At 42.7% G+C, this 22,100-nt stretch overlaps 1 protein-coding gene and 1 long non-coding RNA gene across 3 annotated transcripts; one reads left to right on the forward strand and one right to left on the reverse strand.

The window, feature by feature from the left end:
* Positions 1-3,332: 3,332 nt before the first annotated feature.
* TWIST1 (twist family bHLH transcription factor 1) lies at positions 3,333-5,574 on the reverse strand. The gene is made up of 2 exons (XM_045062764.1): positions 4,552-5,574; positions 3,333-4,001 (listed from the first exon to the last, which is right to left on the reverse strand). The coding sequence occupies exon 1, from the start codon at positions 5,203-5,205 to the stop codon at positions 4,594-4,596; it is 612 nt and encodes a 203-aa protein (XP_044918699.1). The 5' UTR covers positions 5,206-5,574; the 3' UTR covers positions 3,333-4,001; positions 4,552-4,593.
* A 137-nt stretch (positions 5,575-5,711) lies between these two features.
* LOC123387015 lies at positions 5,712-20,761 on the forward strand. 2 transcript variants are annotated; one of them, XR_006601340.1, is made up of 3 exons: positions 5,712-6,014; positions 11,107-11,414; positions 17,751-20,761. It is a non-coding gene; the product is annotated as an uncharacterized LOC123387015 (long non-coding RNA). The 2 variants fall into 2 exon arrangements; XR_006601341.1 differs by lacking the exon at positions 17,751-20,761 and adding an exon at positions 14,384-14,428.
* Positions 20,762-22,100: the final 1,339 nt, after the last annotated feature.

A 22,100-nucleotide genomic window follows, 5' to 3' on the forward strand; every position in this document is an offset into this window, starting at 1 on the left:
GGGACAAAAGCAAACGGCAAATGTATCCCATGCCCTGTTTACTGGGTCTATCTTTTGCTGTTCGGTAAATAAGGATCATTAATAATCCTGTCTGCATTTTCGAGGTCTCGGTTTCCAAGTTTTTTTGGGATAGAGTGGGGTTGCCGGCTTTGAGAAATTATGAGGTGACCGATTTCTCCTTCCACTTTGCCGGTGCACTTTCCTTCCACTTTCGCTGGTGCTGGGGGTGGGGCACACTTTACGACACACACGCAGAAAATTCTGGAAAAGTGGCCCCTGGGGATCCCCCGCCCGACCCCTGTTTGTCGCTAATACAGGCCTGTCTCTGGAAATTTGAGGTTGGGCCTTTGCCTGACTCTGTTGCTGCTGCTCCTTTTGCTACCGCTGACATTTGGAACCGCCGCCTCCGCGCAGCAGCCAGGCGCGGGACCCGGGGCGTCCACGCAGTTGGAGGAGGACACGGACATTGTCACTCTCCCCACCGTGTGGCACCGGCCCGCCACCCACGCAGGGGAGTCTGGGCCGGCGCCCCCCTCCCGCGCCCGCTGCAGGTGAGACTCCCGCTCCCCACGGAGTTCTGTTTGGGTTTCCGTGGCGTTTGTTCCCCGCAGGTTTGTTTGTTTTTCTTCAAATTACAGATGCAGGGAAAACCGCCTGACATCATGAGAGCGGGACAAACGCTCACTTTGAAGGATTCCTGGGCAGGACTTCAAGTGAAATCATATGCCTGAGAAGAACTTGATACCGGTCTAGAGAAAATAACCAGTTCTGAGTTTGCCAAACCGTGGAATGTGCAAAATGCTCGACTTTTTTGCAAGAGGCCAAGTGTCCCTTAAAAAGCTCTATTATGAACATGAGCCTGAAGACTGAAGGATCAAGAAGTTTGTGCCGTTGTTGAGTGTGGGAAAAAAGTACACGCAGTATGTGAGTTTCTGCTATTTAACGTTATTTTATTAACAATATGTACCACTTTAGGGAGGGTACCTGCAACTGTGCATGAATTATCATCTGTGTTGTGCTTAGAAATGTGTGCATATGTTCTCATATGAGGACAAACATGTACTGCTTTCTTATGAGGGAAGGCTGTCAATGCAACAAAATTAAAAAGATTTTTAAAAAATTACATAGATGCACATTCTTACTCAGTAGTTTAGAATTCACCCAAGGCAATTTTATACAGCATTTTCTCTCCAGTAAATGCATTCTGGCTAAAGGATAGAGCTCCCCGGTCTAGCCACCACATTAAATTCTCACTTCTGAAGCAGAGGTAATTCATTCCAATTGTCCTTTATATAAGAATAGGTAGCAAAAATAAATTGAAAACAGGAAATAATGGTAGAGCTAGAGAAACACAGGTGGCTTTATTTCTCTTCTAAAAAGGAATTACTATTGGCACATATATGGAGGAGGACATTGGGAATACAAACGGAAGCTAAAAATGGTATTCTAATAGCTAATATTTCCACCATGAATTATTCTCATTCAAAGTAAAGCTATCCATCACCTTTCATTCATTCATTTATTTATTTCCCTGAAAATCTAGGGGGAAATACTATCTTCAGTTTAGCAACATAAATATGGCATTTGCTTTTCTCCAAAGGGTTTTCTCTTATGAGAAATGTAAAGAGAATAAACACCAAAAAAATTTTTAAAGGCAAGTTTTTTTTGAAACTTCTGGGCTTTATATCATCAGAGATAAGAGAGATTACCTTCTCAGCAATGATGGTCAGCTCCATCTTGATGTACACCAAGAAATCTGAAATATCAAATAGTCATACCAAGCTAGTGAACAAGTAGATTCCTCCATGAACAGTTTAGAAAATGGAGGTGGTAGGATGATACACACAGAAGAGAGAATTACCACCCTGATGCTCTCCCTCTTCCTTCCAGGGTACCCACCTTACATTTCTACCCTACACACACACACACACACACACTCTACAAACATACCCACACCCTACAAGTACACTCGCACGTAATCACTTTCCCGGCTCATGTAGTTATTTGGTAAAGGACTATCAAAATCAAAAATTAATTCCCCAAGCCTTCACTAATCTCTCAGTGTGTAAGTCAATGCTACAGGTTCCTAGTCATAAAACATGGTCTAAGATATTCAGAATAGTAAATTTACAATATTGTTATGTCAGCATTCTCTGATGATGTGTGGGAGGGAAACAAAAACCTTCAGGCAATAACAACCTCAATCTGAGTTGAGCAAACACGATCTGTTTGAATTCATACACCGTTGTTTGCCATAGCCATTGTTTGAATTAGACAGCAAAATTATTTTCCAGTTTGAAAGTTTGAAAGCTTCCCTGATTACACCTGAATGCAGTCAACTAGATGTTAATACAAAGTTACTACTTCTAATGATAGGAGTTATAAAAGCCAATATTTTCCTGGCTCAGAAATAACCAGAATGCAATAAAAATCAAGTCCCATTTGTTTTGCTGTTACTGTTTTACTTAACTTCGGGTTTTGTATACTTATAAGTAACCAGGGAAAAATTTTGTGTTATTTTGAATAAAATATATTTGCTAATGGGCTCACGAGAAAATGAATAACTCTAGTACTTAAAATTGTGATTGTTCCAATAGTTACTGAAGATACTGAAAGTTCAGGTTCTTTGTTTATTGTATGTTACTCCATAGTTGTATGTTCTTTATATATAAAGAAGGAGACTGCTTCCTGAATGGTACCATCAACATGGAAAAATATTAACTTTGGTTTTTCTTTTAAGGAAACAAGACGCTAAATATCATTTTCATTCATGAAAAAAGTTATGCAAATTCCTTTGCAAATGGAATTACCTTTACTGCTGAAGTAAACTTTATTATTTCCTATGCATCCCTACTGATTTATACGTGTACAGAAATAGATCATTTTAATAACTTTGTGCATCCTTTCAGTGCAATGAACCTATTAGTTAGAAATCCTCACACACAGCAGAGGGCCTGACAAAAATACACAGTAACAAGAGAAAATAGTGCTGGCTTCATATTGCTTGTTTGCGTTTAACTGTTTTACAGCTGCCTCCTCAAAATATAAGCAAGAGAAGTGAGTAACAAACTTGTTAAGTTTTTGCGTTTGGGGACATGATAAGAGATGAAGGATAGATGCTACAAAGCCCACTGAACACCAAACTAGAATAATAATAAAGCTGTCTTTCTAAATAACATGCCTGTGCCTGTCAGTAGCTAGTTTATTTGCGTTTTTCACTGCTTTGTTTATATTAGTGCCCCCCCTCCCTCCTGGGTGCCTCCAGAGTTAAACAAGCAGGTATTTACCTCCAGCTTAATCCTGAGCTTTAAAAATATAGACCAAACTCTGAGGTTCTTAAAATTTTCAATCATATTTATTTATTGCAGAAAAATAATATACAAAGATATTTACAAAACAATCATAAAAATATGAATGCATTTAGACACCGGATCTATTTGCATTTTACCATGGGTCATCAATAAATAAATAGAATGTTGTTTTTTGTATTTTAAGTTTTTTTTTTTTCTCTCAGAGGAAGGCTGTAAAAAGGAATCAACTGACTGTGATTTTGCAAGTCAGTTTGATCCCCGTATTTTTATTTCTAAAGATGTTCTTAAAATTCCTCTGGTTGTTACCATTTTAAAATGGAGAAAGTCCATAATGATGCCTTTCCTTTCAGTGGCTGATTGGCACGACCTCTTGAGAATGCATGCATGAAAAAATAAAAATAAAAACATTCTTCGTCAAAAAAAAAAAAAAAAGGAACACAAACACAAACTGTTCGGACTTCTATCAGAATGTAGAGGTGTGAAGGTGGTGCCGCTGCCCGTCTGGGAATCACTGTCCACGGGCCTGTCTCGCTTTCTCTTTTAAAAGTGCGCCCCACGCCCTGTTTCTTTGAATTTGGGTTCTGCTCTTCTAATTTCCAAGAAAATCTTTGGCATATATATTTATTTTTAGTTATCCAGCTCCAGAGTCTCTAGACTGTCCATTTTCTCCTTCTCTGGAAACATTGACATCTGCAAAAACCCAGAGAGGGGGGAAAGTTGGTTATTGTTTAGGTCTTCGTGGCTGCTTGCTAAGACTAGGGAGCACTGTTCTTATCACCACTACTGAGAAATTACGCTGAACAACCTGGAAGGATTTCAGCCCAAGGGCAAGAGGAAGTGGGTGGGCGGAAAGAAGGAGGAGGTGGAATTTGGAAGCATTTGTTTCAAGGAGAACGAAAACTTTTAGAGCCAGAAGAAAGGGAGGCGCTGGCAAGAAAGCCGCCCTTACACCCGTGACCCTTGAGTCGCTCTCCGTCCGCCCTGCTGTCCGTCACGCACACTCACGCACACGTACCTCCTCAGCAGGGCGCATCCCCCTCTCCCTAGCCGGGACCGACCTGCTTTTCGGGGAAGCTCGGGGGTGGAGGTGGCGGAGCCCGGCTGGGTGGGAAGGCTGAGAGCGGGGTGGGAGAGGGAGCTGAGGAAGGCAAGGTGGACGGGGAGCCGCGGCCCGGCCGTCAGTCCGTCTGCCACCTGAGCGGCGGAGGGGCGAAGGGGCGCAGCGGCGCCGGTTCCTTACCTAGGTCTCCGGCCCTGCCGAGGGGGTGGGGATCTCCGCCTGCTAGTGGGACGCGGACATGGACCAGGCCCCCTCCATCCTCCAGACCGAGAAGGCGTAGCTGAGCCGCTCGTGGGCCACATAGCTGCAGCTTGCCATCTTGGAGTCCAGCTCGTCGCTCTGGAGGACCTGGTAGAGGAAGTCGATGTACCTGGCCGCCAACTTGAGGGTCTGGATCTTGCTCAGCTTATCCGAGGGCAGCGTGGGGATGATCTTCCGCAGCGCGGCGAACGCCTCGTTCAGCGACTGCGTGCGCTGGCGTTCCCGCACGTTGGCCATGACCCGCTGCGTCTGCAGCTCCTCGTACGACTGCGGGCTGCCGCCGCCGCTGCTGCTGCCGCCGCCGCCCCCGGCGCCGCCGCTGCCGCCGCCGCCGCCCGCAGACTTCTTGCCGCGCTTGCCCTGGGCCGGGCTGCCCGGCTCGTCGCCGCCTCCGACGCCCCCGCCCGCGGCCCCGCCGGGCCCCGCGCCGCCGCCCGCGCTGCGCCGGCTGCTGCGCCGCTTGCGCCCCCCGCGCTTGCCGCTCGGCGGCTGCTGCCGGTCCGGCTCCTCCTCGCTGTTGCTCAGGCTGTCGTCGGCCGGCGAGACTGGCGAGCTGGACACGTCCTGCATCATCTCTCAGGTGGCGACGCGCGGCCTCGCAGGCCCGGGGCAGAGGGGCGGCCCGGGAAAAGGAGGAGAGCCGGGCGCCTCAGCCCGCCAGCTTCCCCCGCGCGCGGCGCCGGCCCGGGCGGTGCGGCCCGCCGAGGAGGGAGCGGGAGGAGGGACGGGGAGGATCTCCGCGGGGAGGGCGCGCGGGGGAGGCGGGGAGGGAGGCGGGAGGGGGAGGGGACGGTGTGGATGGCCCCGAGGTCCAAAAAGAAGGCGCCCAACGGCCGCAAGCACACCCTGCTCGGCCTCTCGGAAACGCTGCCGGTGCCGGCGAGCCCGCGAGGTGTCTGGGAGTTGGACGAAAGCGGCAGACTTGGAGGCTCTTATACCTCCGTGCGGGCGGAAAGTTTGGGGGCAGCAGTGTCATTGGCCTGACGTGGGGAGGAGGGACTTTTCGAAGTTTTATAGGAAAGTTTCCGCTTTCCAGCCCCCCTTCGCCGTCCCCACCCCCCCTTCCTCAGGGTCTAACAATTCGTTCTCCCAAACCATTCAAAAACGACCTGGCTCCGGCGGCCGGCCCCTCTGCCCGCCTCCTCGCTGCCCTCCCCCTTCCTTCTCCGCCGCCCTCCGCAGGCGGGCGCGGGGCGATTTCCTTCCGCGCCGCAGCGCGCGGGCCGCGCCCCCGCACCCGAGCGCAGCCCCGGAAAGCGGCCGGAGGGGACCTTTCGGCCCCGAGGCCCGGTGTCAGTTCCTCCCGGAGTGGCTGTGACAGCAGCGGCAGCAACAGCTTCTACGCAGTGGGTGATGTCTCATCTCGCCCCTGTACCCTCTAGGTCCGTGGGGCCGCTTTGGGATGGCTGGGGTGGGGGCAGTGGCAGGAGTACTGGCAACCGCCCAGCTCCCCCCAGGAGCCAGGTAGACGGGCCCCCAGAGTCGCAGAGGCCAAACAGCCGCGCCTGGCCCTGAGCTCGTGGGTGTTTTTGAAGACGTGGCCGCGACGCGGGGACTGCGGATCTGCTCCCCGGCCTGCTCTCACCCCTCCCTGAGAAGCATCGGGGCCTTCCTTTTCCCTCCACAGTGACCCGATCTAAAGGTTCCTACCACTCAAAAGTCTACACCTCCAACCGTGCTAGCGACAGTTCGTGCTTTCTCCGCAGGTAGTCCTGTCCTTGGAGAAGGCACCGGGGCCAGAGAGGAACAGTGCAGCGTCTTCGCTGCGGCCCCGATCTCCTAAGCTGCCAATCCAAGGTGGAGGACCCTGTGGGCATTTCATCCCAACCCTACTCTCAAAGCCCCACATGGTGATCTCTAAAGGTAGGCTCCTAAGAGAAAGAGATGGGGTTCTAGCCCCCAAACACACGCGGCTGACGGTTGTGAGAGGCACCTTCTCCACCCCTCATTCCTAGGAGGTGGGGTGGGCAGTTACGCTGCGTGTGACCCAAACGCGTTCCAGCTACTTGGACACTTGTATATTTTAAGCAATTCTATCTAATACGTTGACAACAACGAACCCCAGAGCCCTAAGGAGGGTGTTAATGCAGATTCTGGCAAACAGGAGGCAACAAAAGTTGGTGGGCTGGAAGGAAAGCCTTGGAAAGAGAAACCCCTCTTTGCAATGCCAGACTTGTTTCTCTTTTTTGGAACGAGTTGGGATAGAATAACCGTATCGTGCTCATCCGTTAGTTGCAAGGCAAACTAGAGGTCAAAAGCAGTAGTCGGTTTTCAGGGGGGAAGTAGGGGTGCTGAAGTTGTGTGCCCTGCGCAGGCCGCCCTCCACTCACGCTCTCCCCAGACTGGACTGTCAGATGAGAATTAACTCAGCGAAAGGCCCCATTCTGGGCCTGACCGAGGGTGGTGACTTTGGGTGTGGGGAGGAGGAGGACGGAGCCCAGGAGACTGGAGGGCAGGCCATGTGGCTGTGCCCCGCTGGGGCTCACAGTTTCAGTCCGGAAACCCTGGGGTCTGGTGCGCCTGGAGCTGGCTGAAGGGCTCAGACTTCTGCGGGGGAAGTGAGAGCAAGAGGCATCCCTCCCTCCCGTGGGGGGCCAACGGGGGTTGTACCTTCTTTGGAGGCAACTTGCAGGATTTGGCTTATCACCATTTTTACAAAGATTCAGAAACAATGACCACAGCGTGCCAACTGGTCTGCCTGGAGAGGCTCTGCCCTCATTTAAAATGAGATCCTGTCTGAAAATTAAGGATACCTCCACTTACCAGTATGCAGACAGGTATCCTTAAAACCAAGTGAACTGTGTTAAGTCACCCTTTTGTTTACATCTCCCGCCTTCAGGATTTTATCTCTTGGAAGCTGAGACTAAGGCAGGAATTCTGCCACACTCTACAAAGTGTTCTCTTTTATAACTCCGAATTGCCGATTATTCCACAATTTTTATTTGAAGGTGGTTGCAGAAATCTTGAAAATTTTCCACCTTCACCTCTCTCTCTTTTTAAAAATCAATCCCAAATCTTAATTTTGTTTTTCTTTTCCCTTTAGTGGAATTCTTAAAACTAAAGAGATTGAATAATTGGGCTTTTTCCTTTGTGGCTATGGGTAAGCAAGACAGGAAAGTGTGGGCAAAGTGTAAAAGGAAACCTTACCTGACCAAGGGGATTTGGGGTTGGGGGATGGAAATGAGGGCAGGAGCTGGAGGAGAAATCGAGTCCACAAAAACACAGCAGCTCCAGATCATTAACCAGCTGGACTTGCAAAGTCGTCAGTCTCCAAGACTGGTTCTTAAACAAATGAACGGAACCCTATTCAGGTCACTAAACTTCTAGGGGATGAAGAGTGCGAGTGCCTGCCTGGCCACTGGGTACCAGGGATCCCCCTGGGGCTGAGGCCGTGCCCTGGATGCCAGAATGCTTATAATAAGAGAGTTTAAAATGAATGACCTAACCAGAACCATCTCAGCATGGAATCTTCCTGACAGAGTCACAATGAATGACTTTAGTTCTGAGAAGAAATTTCTCTTGAACTCTTCGAAGGAGTGGAGGATGAGAATGAGAGGGATTCTGAGTGCCTACATGTTACTTTTTGAGCAGAAGGCTGTGGTTTGCCAAATGAATTACCTCTCAGAATGTCTGGGGCTTGATACTCCCTACTTTGCAAACTGTAATATTTCGTGGCCGGATTGTCCCACCCTGTTCATCTGTAGCTGTATCCTACCTAACATTTTATCTAACAATTTTCTTGTCCACACTTGCTGGGGAAAGCAGACTTAGTTCGAGAATCCTAATTTCAGGCTCTTAAAAACAGTTTTAGAAATTTCCCTTTGGGGCTGAACTCAGCTTGACTTGAAGGACAGTAGTGGAGAACTACCTTCTTTGGGAATACTGGATTAATTGGAATTAAATCATTTTGTCTACTTCTAAAATAAATTCCCTGAAAAAAAATTAACTGAAAACAAAAAAGTTTTTCTTTTGCACTCGGATATTTCAAAACGAGCTTTGTTTTCAAAACTGCAAACTTGGCATGTTCGCAGTCCTTCCTGAGGAATGTGTGCTGTGTTAAAAATTGAAAAAAAAAATACCGTTAGAAGAAACAAAGTTAGGAATCTCATACTGAGCATATGCAGTAAGTATGTACGTATCTGTACTTTTCCAGTTTGAATGTATATGCACTGGCATTCTCTTAGCAACAATCATTTATAAATACTTTTAGAGAAGGAAAAGAAACATTTATATGCTATATAGAACTGTTGGCAAGATAGTAAATTTTGGAATTGGGTTTGCACAAAAGGTGAGTATTTGAATCTGTTCCTAGTCTTTCTTCTTAGTCTTGGGATGACCTACCACCTGCAGGATGGCTTAGAGTTCTGTGAAATAATTTCTCTGAATTGCATGAATAAAGCACAGGAGCATTCACACAGAAGGGGGCGCAAATTGGAAAAGGCTGCAGTTGAATTAGAGTGTACATCTTAGATTTCATCTCGTTTTGAACACTCCACAGGGATTGCCTAGTTTGATAGTGAAGTAAGAGAATGTTATCAAAGCGGAATATAAAGTTTGTATCAGCACAAGTGATTTCTCTGACTGTGTAGAGCAGATTCGTAGCAACACAGGCAGCCTTAATGGTGTTTGAACTCCTTGCACTAAATAAGTCCTTCTGTTTCTCTTAATAATAGTTTAAATTCATGAATTTAACTGATTCTGTATTTCTCTTTCTGAACCCCTTAAGGAACTAAAATTATAAAACGGGAAACTTTCAGTCCAGAAATAAAATGAAAAAGAGTATGGCATAAGAGATTGAGTTGCAAAGAGCACCTCAAATGAGCAAATCAAATTTTCAAATAAATTAATCTTTAAAATATCTGACATTCTGCATTGCAAATGAGGATAAGGCAAAGAAGCATGATATGCTGAACTTGCACGTCGAGTGGAATCTGCGTGTGGAAAGAACGGAGTCTTCAACAGCCTCCCGCACCCACCCCCACACACATACCTTTATTGGCTTATTGGCTGTACAGACTAGAGAGGTCGTGTCCCTCCTAGCTGCCGGTTAACCTTGGTGAAATACACTCTCACCTATTTTGAGGAGCTTCTGGAATAACCAAAGAAATAATGGAAGAAATATGTAGTTATTCATGGAGGCTTGTATCATGGTCACAGGCTTCCTGCTTAGTAAGCATTTTTATCTTCTCTATTTCATCATCAAGCAATTTAAATCTAAATCTAATGGTTTATATTTTGTGTTTTTCCAGATAAAGTTGCTTTTCTGATTACTCATAACTTTCATCTCTCTGCACTTCAAGGGATTTCCTTTTTTCACAAATGGCTTTTCCTGAAGCCTTAAATCCTATTTCCATTGTTTTGATTGATTCTTCCTGCACAAAACATGTTGTTTTTGCCAGTGACCACAAGAGGACACAATTTCCTAGAGAACTTTGTTTTTAAAGAAACTTAGGGAAGAAAACTAACAAAATAGCAAAAGTACTGCACAATCTGTGACTGTCATTTTGGGTATGCCTGTTTGATTTATGTCACTTTTATTAATTGAAAAATATACGTGAGTTGGCATTCAAACGTTAGGTTTTTTGGAAGATTCTCTCTTTTCTCTTTATTGTAGAATGCAAAAGAAAAACATTTATGAAAATATATCAAAATACTACCATTTTAAGGGAAAATGTTTATTTTACATTAGTAGAATTTTGTACAAAACTGAGTGACCCGGAATTTTGCTTTCTCAATTTTAGAACTATGTTTGGCAGTGTAAAACAGTTTTTTTAAAAAAATATGTGACTATTCCAAAATACCTTTGAAAGTTTGAATTTTTAATTTTAACATTTAGAATGTCTTTACGTGGAAAAACTACACGGAAATTATGTTTTATGGTTGCCGATTATATTTTAATGAATATTGTAGGTTAAGAACTAAATTTTTTTTCATAGATAGGGAAAAGAACATTTTTAAGATACCAACTCCCAACACTTCCCCCAAATTATTATGCACACTGTTTAATGCAAGATCACTTTCTTCTTTCTTATTACTTCTCGAAAAAAGTTTCAGAGCATCCCAATTACTTTGTAAATTAATAATACATTAAAATGAATCATGTCTTGATATTTCTCTAGAAGAATTTTATGGTTGGGTTCTGGTAGAGTGTGGGTGCCAACCCGGCTGGGGAAATCTCTGCTTCCTTTGGAACTCAATGCTTTTCTTTGTTTTTTTTTAAAGATTTATTTATTTATTTATTTGACAGACAGAGAACACAAGTAGGCAGAAAGGCAAGCAGAGTGAGAGGGGGAAGCAGGCTCCCTGCTGAGCAGAGAGCCCGCTGCGATGTGATGCCGGGCTCAATCCTGAGATCCTGAAATCCTGAGATCCTGAGATTCTGACCTGAGGCGAAGGCAGTAGCTTAACCCACTGAGCCACCCAGGCGTCCTCTGGAACTCAATGCTTTTGCTTTGCACTTGTATCTTCTTGCAGATCCTTTCCTAATCACATTTTCTGAGACCCTGCTGGAGGACCAAAAGAGCTGGAAAGAGAAGAGAAAAAAAAGACAAGAAGGAAAGAACAGTGAAAATAAGGAAGAGATCAAGAGCGAAAAGAATGTGAAAAGAGTGCAAGAGAGAGCTAAACAACCGACCGAGACTGATAGAGAAAAAGAATGAGGCTTCATATGTGGGGGTCAATGATAAAAGGCTTAAATCACAAGAGACAGAAAGAATTGCACTCAGTGGGAAGCAGAAAAGTACCAAGATTATTGGCCTCGGTTTCTGCTCAAAGAGACTGTTGTAAGTAGCTACCTCTCCCTCTGTATAGGCATTTAATTTTAAAAATCCCTGTCACTCTCACTGAAGTCCTAACAAGACATAAGGAACTGGGTGGAGGGCCATGAAACTTTTAATTGAGGTTAGTGTTCATCTAACAGATATGGTCTATCCAGAATTAGAGTGAAGATGATATATGTTGTCATTCCTGCCTCTCAAGATGGCGGAGAGGAAGATATCTGGGGACACTGATGCCATTACTCTGTGCAAAAGGCTTTGAACCCTGGAAGGATTTTAGAAATCCTAGCTCATCATTTGTTTTCTATTTGACTTCGGTCTTTCCCTGTTGTAAGCCAAGATCAATACCTTTGCCTTCCTCACCTCAGATACTTCCGGGAAGACATAGCTTTAAGTGATGCATTTTATTCTCACTTCTCCCTACTTGAGAGACTGTAAGGTTCTGGTTCTGTCTGATGGTGCATTCTGAAGACCTGAATTCTGGTTTCAAGTGGCACTAATTATTTACAACATGTTTTTTGACTCTTTAACAAAAAGAGGTCAGTCTCTAATTACGCTAGGTGCTTGTAGTAAGATTTAGTACCTGACATCAAGGATGTCCCAGTCAAATGAGAAGTAAAATATGAAAGCAGTTTTGTAACACGGAGAGCTAACTGCTGTCATAGATGTTTTCACAGAATGCCAAGGAAGGAATGTGGACCTGGTCTGAGATGACAGGATGGATTTCTGGGTTGGGAAATTACCTCTCTGCCATGGGAGCCTCCAGCTACACTTCCAGGAAGTGTGTCCCAGAGAGAAACATAAGCCCACAGACCAAATTAAAAGGCACATGTCACATGGTTTATTTTATTAACTCAAAACATACAGCAAGAAAAGGAAGTCAAGTAAGTTAATATACTGGAATAGGTTGCAAGCATGCAGGGTGGTCCATGCTCCCCAGGTCCTGGAGTACTCAGGTTCACAGTGATCTCTCCTTCTCTGTGCCTCTGTCAGCCTTCCTTGCTGATGGAATGGTTAAAGAGGTCCAAGGTAAGGATGAGCAGTGATAGAGGGTGCCTGGAGGTCAAATAACTTGCTCTATTACAAAGGGCAAATGGTCTTGTCCACAGCCAGAACTTGGCTCCTATCTTCTGAGCAGCTATGGATTTTAATCTTTCTGGGCCAGAGAACAAGAGGCCTAGGTAGGACGTTACCAACAGGGAGCCCAAGAACTCATGAATACGGAATTCCCTGAGAGCCCCATGGCTACTTGATGTTACAGGTGTTTCTGTCCCTTCCCACTTACTTTAGTGATATCTAAGATGTCCTTTTGTTACTTATTTCCATACGTAGTGTCATCTATTTTCTTTGCCTTATTTCTATGCTTCATGTCCTCCATTCTCCTCAGCAGAAGTGAATATTCATAAATATTACAGGAGGCATACACTGCAATGTTTCTGAAGTACCCTTTATCTCATCTTTACTCTAGACGGGCACCTGGATAGAAGGTAGGAAAGACTCTGGGAGCAGCATGGGCAAAGGCAGGGGTGCAGGAGCCTGTGTGACCTGCTTGGGGGCTTGGGACGAGTCTTACAGGGCTGGAGAAGGAAGGGGTGTGAGGACGTCTGGAAATGACACAAAGTTTAGATCACTAACTTTGTGTGCCATGCTAAGGAATTTGGATTTTATTCTAAATGCAGTTGGGAAAACTGAAGAATGTTAAGTAAGGAAAGGACATGATCAGATTTATATTCTAGAAGTATCACCCTGTGAACAGACAGTACGGGGATGGTTAGACAGCTATGTGATTATAATTTGGAAATTCTTGCATCAACTCACAATATACATTATGTAAGTACATCAGTTAACTTATGAGAACTTACACATGGTAATAGCTATGGGGCATGTGAACAGGAGAATGAATCTGAGAGGAAAGGACTGGATTCAGGGAGATTTGGAAACATTAGTTTCCTCATCTATCAAATGAAGGAATCGGATCAGTAATATAAAAAAGTTCAAAAATGTATAAACTTGAAAGCATTTTTGAAATTATCTCCTCTGACGGGTTTATAGATAAAAAAAAGTTTTGCCTGTGACTGCTTTTAACGCCACAATTTGGCAATATCTGGAACCTGCAAGCATTTTCCTAAGTGACGAGAATGAGTTTCCTTCGGCAAACTGCTTGTGGCCAACTGTGGGCCTAAACTTTTGTACCAAAAACGAGTAAAATAAGCAGAAAAGTGGTTTGAAGGGGAGCAGGAGAGGCTTCCTCCAAAACCACTTGATTCTTCCCATAGTCATGCTTTAAGCCTTTCACTGGTAACTCATTAAGTTGGGGCCTGGCATTGTCCTCTCCAGGCTCGTCTATTCGTCTATCAGAAGGCAGAGGCCTCAAGGTGAGGTAACACATTAACTCACTAACACCTTTACATGATCGTGATTCCTTTGTAAGACATTTTCCTTAGGAAAGGAGGGCCCCAGGGTAGACGAAGGACACTGGGACAAATTGGAAAGCTGGGATCGAAAGTCAAAGAAAGTTGTTAAGGAAGGAATGATTGTGGTACTAAGGCCTTTGCCGTTTTTCCAAGGCCTGTCTGAGCCTTCCATGCCTGCACTTCAATGTGTCTGATGTCCCCTTCTCTCTTTTGGATTCAGTTCTAGGGAGAGCACAATGAGACAGTGAGGAAACAAGAACCCACTGACTGGTCTTGTCTCATCTTCTTGGTGTCTGCCAAGGTCTTAGAACCTTGAACAATGTTTATCAAAGAAACCATACTCTTCTATTTCACTCTCAGCTGTGTGTTAAGAGCAAATATTAATCACAGTCTCTTTGCTTTAATTATAATGAAACCATTTAGATGTAGTTCTGTTCAAGAGTGGAACTGTTCCATGGAATATGAAAGACATTTAATGACTGAGAAAAATAAAAAAAGCCATGAGTAGTCATAAGCAACTTTTTTTTTCTTTTTTAAAGATTTTATTTATTTATTTGACAGACGGAGATCACAAGCAGGCAGAGAAGCAGGCCCAGAGAGAGGAGGAACCAGGCTCCCCGCCAAGCAGAGAGCCCGATGTGGGGCTTGATCCCAGGACCCTGGGATCATGACCTGAGTCGAAGGCAGAGGCTTTAACCCACTGAGCCACCCAGGTGCCCCCATAAGCAACTTTAATGACAATTTTAATTTCACAGCCAAGTTTTTGGGACGGGGATAAATAATTGTTAAAAATATTCTGAAGAGAAAGACAGAGATGTTAAATTGAAGCATATTGGCAGGCTCAGACTATCTGAAGAACAGACACTGCAAATGAGTTCTGTTTAGTTTGTTTTTCAACAGGGCCATTCTCCAAAATAGCCTATACTCTCATAGAATTATTAGGAAAAATCAACTCCACTTCTTGGTTCATGTAACATTTATTCACTCTTATGTGTGTTATATTGATTCTTACATGACAAATCAGGCACCCAGATATTTTATAGAGATTCATTAAACATTTTACAGTACTTTGTTTAATATACATTTTATTTTATTTTTTTAAAGATTTTATTTATTTATTTGACAGAGAGATCACAAGTAGACAGAGAGGCAGAGAGAGAGGGGGAAGCAGGCTCCCCACTGAGCAGAGAGCCAGATGTGGGGCTCAATCCCAGGACCCTGGGATCATGACCTGAGCCCAAGGCAGAGGCTTTAACCCACTGAGCCACCCAGGCACCCCTTAATATACATTTTAAATGGGAGAGAAAGAATTTCATAGCCAGCTTTGGTAAAACAGAATGACTGTTGGATTTTATTTGTGAATGCATCAGCAACAGAAGCTTCAGTCACAAAGTGTTTTAGCTTTTGTCATTTCCCTGAGTTAATAGGCATGACAGAGGATCGTATTATTGGAGAATAGGATAGGATAAGATAGGATAGGATAGAATAGAATGCAGATTAAGAATCCATGTCATTTCCTTAGATTAAATTAGATAATCATTTTTGGTTTAATTTATTATAAAATTCTTAAAACATTACAATTGCATAACTGGAAAAACTACTTATAAAAAAAGCACTTCAGTAAACTCATAGACTACTAGTGCTAGAAGACATTTTAGAAGTCCAGAGCACTTCTCCCTTCTCTGACAAGAAAGAATGATCATGAGGACATTATGCTGAGTGAAAGAAGTCAAGCAGAGAAAGTCAATTATATGGTTTCACTTACTTGTGGAGCATAAGGAATAACATGGAGGACATTAGGAGAAGGAAAGGAAAAGTGAATTGGGGGAAATCGGAGGGGGAGACAAAGCATGAGAGACTGTAGACTCAGAGAAGCAAACTGAGGGTTTTGGAGGGGAGGGGAGGTGGGGGGATGGGTGAGCCTGGTGGTGGGTATTAAGGAGGGCACGTATTGCATGGAGCACTGGGTGTGGTGCATAAACAATGAATCTTGGAACACTTAAAAATAGAATAGAATAGAATAGAATAGAATAGTCATGGAGAACAGTGTAGTAGATGACAGCCCAGATTCTGGAGCCAGTTAGCCTGGGTTCAAATATGGCTCACCTTCTCACTACCTATGTAACCTTAAATAGGTTACTTACTCCCCCAGGCTTCCTGTGAAGGAGAGAGAATATGTACATCATCAGTGGTTGTCATGAGTATTTAAAATGGTGCCTGGCATTTGATATGTGTTTGATATTATTATTTTAAATAAGGACTAAGTTGTGCATATCTTGTAGATGTTGATGTAGCATCAATTCTACATCAATTCTAAGTGCAAAAAAGGGTTTAAAGGGTAAATGAGGAAAATAATTGATGATCCAGTTCTGTCTGAAGAGAACTATTCCTATATTCCTGTCTCACTCCCTGAGGACTCAAAGTTCAGGGTGAGGACACTAATTGGAGGAGGTTCAATAATTTATCTATGCCCTTGCTACCAAGAAATGGTAACAGGAGGCATATAACCTCCATTTTCCATAATAGGTGGTATGTTGTCTGAGCTAAAGATTCATATTCAAGTGTCCACTTGATATGACACTTTCTCACAGACATATTGAACTTATTGTCACTCTCATATAATTTGTTCCTCCCATAAGCTCAGTAATTTATTTATCTCATTGCTTAGCCTAAAAACCTAGGACCCATCATTAATCCATTTCTTGCTCTCAGAGCACCCTCTCTGCCATCCAAGTGATCATGTGGAGTACAGTCTCCTACCAAGACTGACAGACTGGGTGTTCTCACGGTAGTAGGAAGTTAGTTTGAGTGCGGTGTATTTACAACTCCAACAGAGATGGCATTTCCAGCATTCACACCATTGAGACTACCTGTTGCACAGCTTAGTGTTAAGTGACTCATATTGGAATCTGTTTCATTTATTAGTATTTTCTTCCTGAGATGCCTAATTGTTTTAAGAAACCAGAATCTTCCCAAATTCCTCATGGGCTCCATAATGTGCTAAATGGGCAGTCCATAAATACTTATTTATTGATTATTACTCTCTTTAGAAATGTACAAAAAATGCAGGTACTATCACAGGCTAAATATTTCTTAATTTACTTCAGTGTTATCTTAACCTCATATTTGAGCTAATATACTTGAACAGTAAAATGGAGTATTACGTATTCCTCCAAAATCAGAGATTACAAACACTTAGTTTAAAAATACTAATTTTGAGGGATGCGTGGGTGGCTTAGTTGGTTAAGCATCTGCCTTCAGCTCAGGTCATGATCTCAGGGTCCTGGTATTGAGTCCCGCATCAGGCTCCTTGCTCAGCAGGGGGCCTGTTTCTCCTTCTGCCTGATGCTCCCCGTGCTTGTGTATGCACTTGTGCGTGCGCTCTCTCTCTCTCTCTCTTTGACAAATAAATAAAATCTTTATAAATAAATAAATAAACAGATTTGGAGACTGTTTCCTCCCACAGATATTTAATCAAATATTGCCACTAACTGGACTCTGAAGTTGTTCAGTAAACATATCTAGTCTTGCTATAGCTATATATGCCCCATATATGTATGTGTGTGTGTGTGTGTGTCTATACCCACACATATTTAGCATTTTTTTTTTGTATAGCATCACTAGCACAAATACTGGTGAGGAGGTAAAAGACTACAGTAAAGCAAAAAAAAAAATCTGTAAATTCTCTGTTTTATTTTCTTTTGCAAAGAAGAAGTTGCAACAGCTGACCCTGAGCTAGAGGACAAGGAAGACCTTCCAGCCTAATTGTTACAGAGAGCTGGAGGTTTGCATGATGAAATATTTGCTAGAAATATTTTGCTAGAAAGTAGTGAGGGAAGTATCCAGTCTGAGGCTGTGGCAGTTCAAATGGGGAGGATAGTTAGTTCTTTGCTAAAACGTCAATCCTTTTTTCTTTCTGATTCCTCAGGATGGCACAGCCATTTAAGAAGTGGTCCATTCTGGTCACAATATGAAGATATCACTCCACCACAGGTGTCAGAACTCAGGAGTGTTCACTTGATGACATCCCCGTGTAGAAGAAATAATGCTGACCCAGCAATGTGCCAAGGTCTATGGGGTATATGGGCTTTTCTTTGAGGGGAACAGAATCTGGTTAGGAGGACCTAACAGTAACAGTAGAGTTAGAATTGGAAAGAAGTGACTGGATTCTAGCTATGTTTTAAAGGCAGATCCAGTAGGATTCGCTTAAGATAAGATATGAGGTGTGTGGGGGAGGCATCAAGAAGGACCTCAGGGCTTTTTATTTGAGAAAAAATAGGGGGGCATTGGCAATTACTGAGATGGAGAAGGCTGTGGTGGAGCACATTTCAGAGCAAAGAGTTCCATTTTGGACATGTTGAGTTTGAGACGTCAGTTAGAAATCCAAGTGGAATTGCTGGGTGGCAATTGGACTTGTGAGCTGGGATTTGTGGGAGACGTCTGGACTGGAGGTAAAATTCAGAATATAACAGTGTATCAGTGACTTTTGAAGCTGTGTAATGCTGGAGATCATGATGGGAGTATGTGTGAGGAAGAGCTGAGGAGTGGAAAAACCAAAGATGGTAATTATTCTGTAGAGAAAAAAATAATCAGAAGGGGAATGGGGGTTGATGGGGCAGTACAATGTTAAGTAGAGTGATATTTATGAAATTAGAGATAACTCATTTTTCCAAGAAGAAATTAGGACACATCAAGAAGAAGCAATAATCAATAATGAAAGACATTAAATAATTCTCCAGAGTAGGAAAAATAGTTAACCCAGTTCACAGAATAGAATGGCACACTCCAAGCAAAGTGAATGAAAACGGGCCCACACCCATTACTATTTTCAGAAAAATGTTGAAGAAGATAAAGAAACCATCCTACAGGCATTCAGATGGAGAACATAGATTATTCATTTAAAAAAGAAGGGCTATGTAGGTCTTCTTCATAAGAACACATGCCAAAAGAATGTCATAGCTCATCAAGTTCACATTACCAGCCAAAGTCACACTTAAACATATGGACAAGTGTGGAAAGACTCAGAAAATACCATTTTCCTCTTAACAACAACAAAAGGTCAAGTGTATTCTTAAGTTTCCAAGAATGATACAAAAATGTGGTGAGCAATGATACAAGGAAATACAGCAACCTAAGTCCAGCCAGTTGTTATAGAAATGACAAGAGTAATTGTGAAACTAAACAAAAAATTCTTAAACAAGACCATCTTAAAAAAAAAATTGTGTATTTATAAGTAACAATTCCAGAAAAAGATTTGAGGTAGAAGATTTAAAGAGAAAAAAGTCAGTAGGAAGACCTATATTAAAAATAAGCAAGATAAATGAATCAAAACAAAAAACCAAAAGAAACCAAGGATATAAAGTAAAATATAAGCATTGTTCTGTGTTTTTTTTGTTTTGTTTTTTTTTTTTTTTACTTACAGTTAAGATGTCAGGAATTCCAGTAGGCTAGTTATCTTGTTCTGTGTATTTTTTAATGGTGGATCCAAAAACTTGGCTCTAAGAAATCTAGTATATGATATGAACAAGTGTCACAAAAAAATGTGAGATCCTTAGGGTCCATAAGGGAAACACACACACACACACACACACACACACACACATTCCAGGAGAAGTCTAACTGTTCCTGATACTGTGACCTGCCTGAAAGAATTTTTTTTCTCTTTTTGCTTAAGTTAATCGGAAAAGGAAGCATTCAGTTTCATATGACAGTATCTGTATATTAAATACCCAACAAGTTACACAGGGCTCTTCCTGTGTTATTTAACATAGGTTTAGGATAGTATGGTGACAAAAATGGTTAACTAAAAATAACTTTACCAGAGGGTAATTTCTTCCTAATTGTGTGGTTTAGTCCTGTCATAGATTTTTGAGTGTCTTTAATAATATGTCTACTTCTGGTTATCCTCTGTAAATACTTAAATACTGTCTTTCTTTTTATTTTTTATTTTTTTTATTATTTATTTGACAGACAGAGATCACAAGTAGACAGAGAAGCAGGCAGAGAGAGAGGAAGGGAAGCAGGCTCCCCGCTGAGCAGAGAGCTGGATGTGGGGCTCAATCCCAGGACCCTAAGATCATGACCTGAGCCGAAGACAGAGGCCTTAACCCACTGAGCCACCCAGGTGCCCCAATACTGTCTTTCTTAGCTGAGATATTGACAGTTCTTGAGAAGTGATTTTGAGATTGTGTTCCCTGAAACTTGATACTCAAATGAAATAATCCAGGTTGCAAAAACCATTGAGCCCAACAATAACTTAAATGGAAAACATACTTAATTTAAAAGCTTTATTGCCCCTATTTGGAGACAAGTCTATAACAATTAACAGTTACCATTTTCTGTAATTTAGTACTATTAGCCCACATCTGCATTGTCAAAGGGAAAGTCACAAAAGACAGATGAACTAAAAGCATGCTTAATTTCTTATGATTTAAAATTTTAAATTTAGATAACTGTTTTTTTAACATTGTATTGCATTCAAATTTAAATTGTTTATACTGTCACAGAATGACAATACTTTGAGTCGTGTTTTATAATGTACATGAGCTAATTTCTATTCTGTTCCATTTCATTCCCTCTTTCATTTTGTAGAGCTAAAGTGTTTTTCCCTTCTAAACCCTCAGAATGATACCTTGTAAGATGAAACTAGGGTATGAGGAACTGCGGTGTGTTATAAACAGGTGAGGGAAAGGCATAATGTGTAGCACTCCCTCTCTCATATCAACTTACTATGGTTAGGACAATTTTAGCTTAGTCCTTGCCTGTGTTTACTCCTGGGCCTCAGGCTTAAAAACTTGTGCGGTGTGAGTTCATTCTGCCCCTTCATGGGGCACAATATTAATGAGACCCTATTATGTGTCAGGCACTGTCCCAGGCACCTGGGCGGAAGAGATATATTAAGTAGAATATGACACTATAATAAAGAAATTGAAAAATAAAGTGGATTAAACAGCACAGTTTATTTACCTTATTAAAATTTTGGATAGGTGTTATAGGTTTGGCTCAATGGCTGAGCCGTGTTGATTTAACTTCTTACTCTATTATCCTCAAAATATGACTTCCACCTCATAGACCACAAGGCCACCCCAGGTCTCATTTCAATTTTGGATTCCAGCCATTGAGAAAGGAGAAAGGCCAAGGGAAGACATGTCCCTCTTTTAAGAGCCCTATCTAGAAATTACTTGTGACTACTGCTCATACCCCATTACCAGATCATAGTCCCATAGCCACAACTAATTGCAAGTGAGCCTCTGAAATAGAGTCATTAGCTGGATAGCCATATCAAATGCAACCTTCACAGTTTCTATTGCTAAAGGAGGAAGGGGAGAATGGATAGTTTTAGATAACTAGCAGGTTCTTTATCAAGTAGTGAACAAAAACAGTCATGAATCTTGGCTTCAATGTAGCTCTTACCTGAGAATTTACTCTTTCAGACCTCATCATAGTCTGCATGCTAGGTGTATGGCCCTTTCACTCAGCCTGCCAATGTACCTCTTCCCAGCAGCCTCAACCTAAGGGCATTGAAGTGTAAGCTACAACAGAACTTAAAATATATTAGCTACATATCTTCTATTCTATCACAACAACTAGTATTTCTAAGGCTCCCACATATCTCATCCAGTATCTGCACAAGCTGGATGAATGAGGGACATTCTACTGTGAACTCATTTTAGGCAAGATATCTTAACCAAATAAGAGAATGGTGTTGCAAACAGAGCCAAGTCCATAGTAAGCATCCAATATATAATTTGATAGATTTTTGTGAAATAAGTAATGAAAGTTAGCACAAGAACTGGATGCAGAATAGAGCAAGAAAACACAATTCGATCCAGTCCAATTTCAATGTAAACTGAGCCTACATTATTGCTGCTTTTCACTCTCTGCTCGCTGTGACATTTGTGTGCTTACCTAGTTCAGGGCTATGCATAAGAATGACCATGCACACTGACTGGGGAAAGAGGAGTCGGGAAATTGTGCACCTTCTTGATCATTTTGTCAACCTCTCTCCCCCAAAGGAGATACTTATGTAGCCCACTAACTTCACTGATGGAGTAAAATATGTCTTCATGTTTCTTTCTCTAAAATGTCTATAGGAAACATAATCTGCATGCATTTTCACAGAAGGAAAGACTCTAGAAAATAAACTTTTAATTTTATATGCTACTGTGTAAAATTCAGCCAGTGAGTCTAAGAGAGTAACAGCATGAACAGGGCCGGGGAGGGGGGAAGCTATGTGGGGAGAGAGAAGTGAAGGGAATAAAGATTGATCTATAACAAT

This window comes from Mustela putorius, unplaced genomic scaffold, assembly GCF_011764305.1.
Source record: "Mustela putorius furo isolate JIRA1106 unplaced genomic scaffold, ASM1176430v1.1 tig00003845_pilon_pilon_pilon, whole genome shotgun sequence".
In the NCBI taxonomy this organism is placed as follows: domain Eukaryota; kingdom Metazoa; phylum Chordata; class Mammalia; order Carnivora; family Mustelidae; genus Mustela; species Mustela putorius.

Excerpts from the sequence above, each read along its gene's own strand:
- TWIST1 (XM_045062764.1), bottom strand. The coding sequence starts at position 5,205 with ATGATGCAGGACGTGTCCAGCTCGCCAGTCTCGCCGGCCGACGACAGC.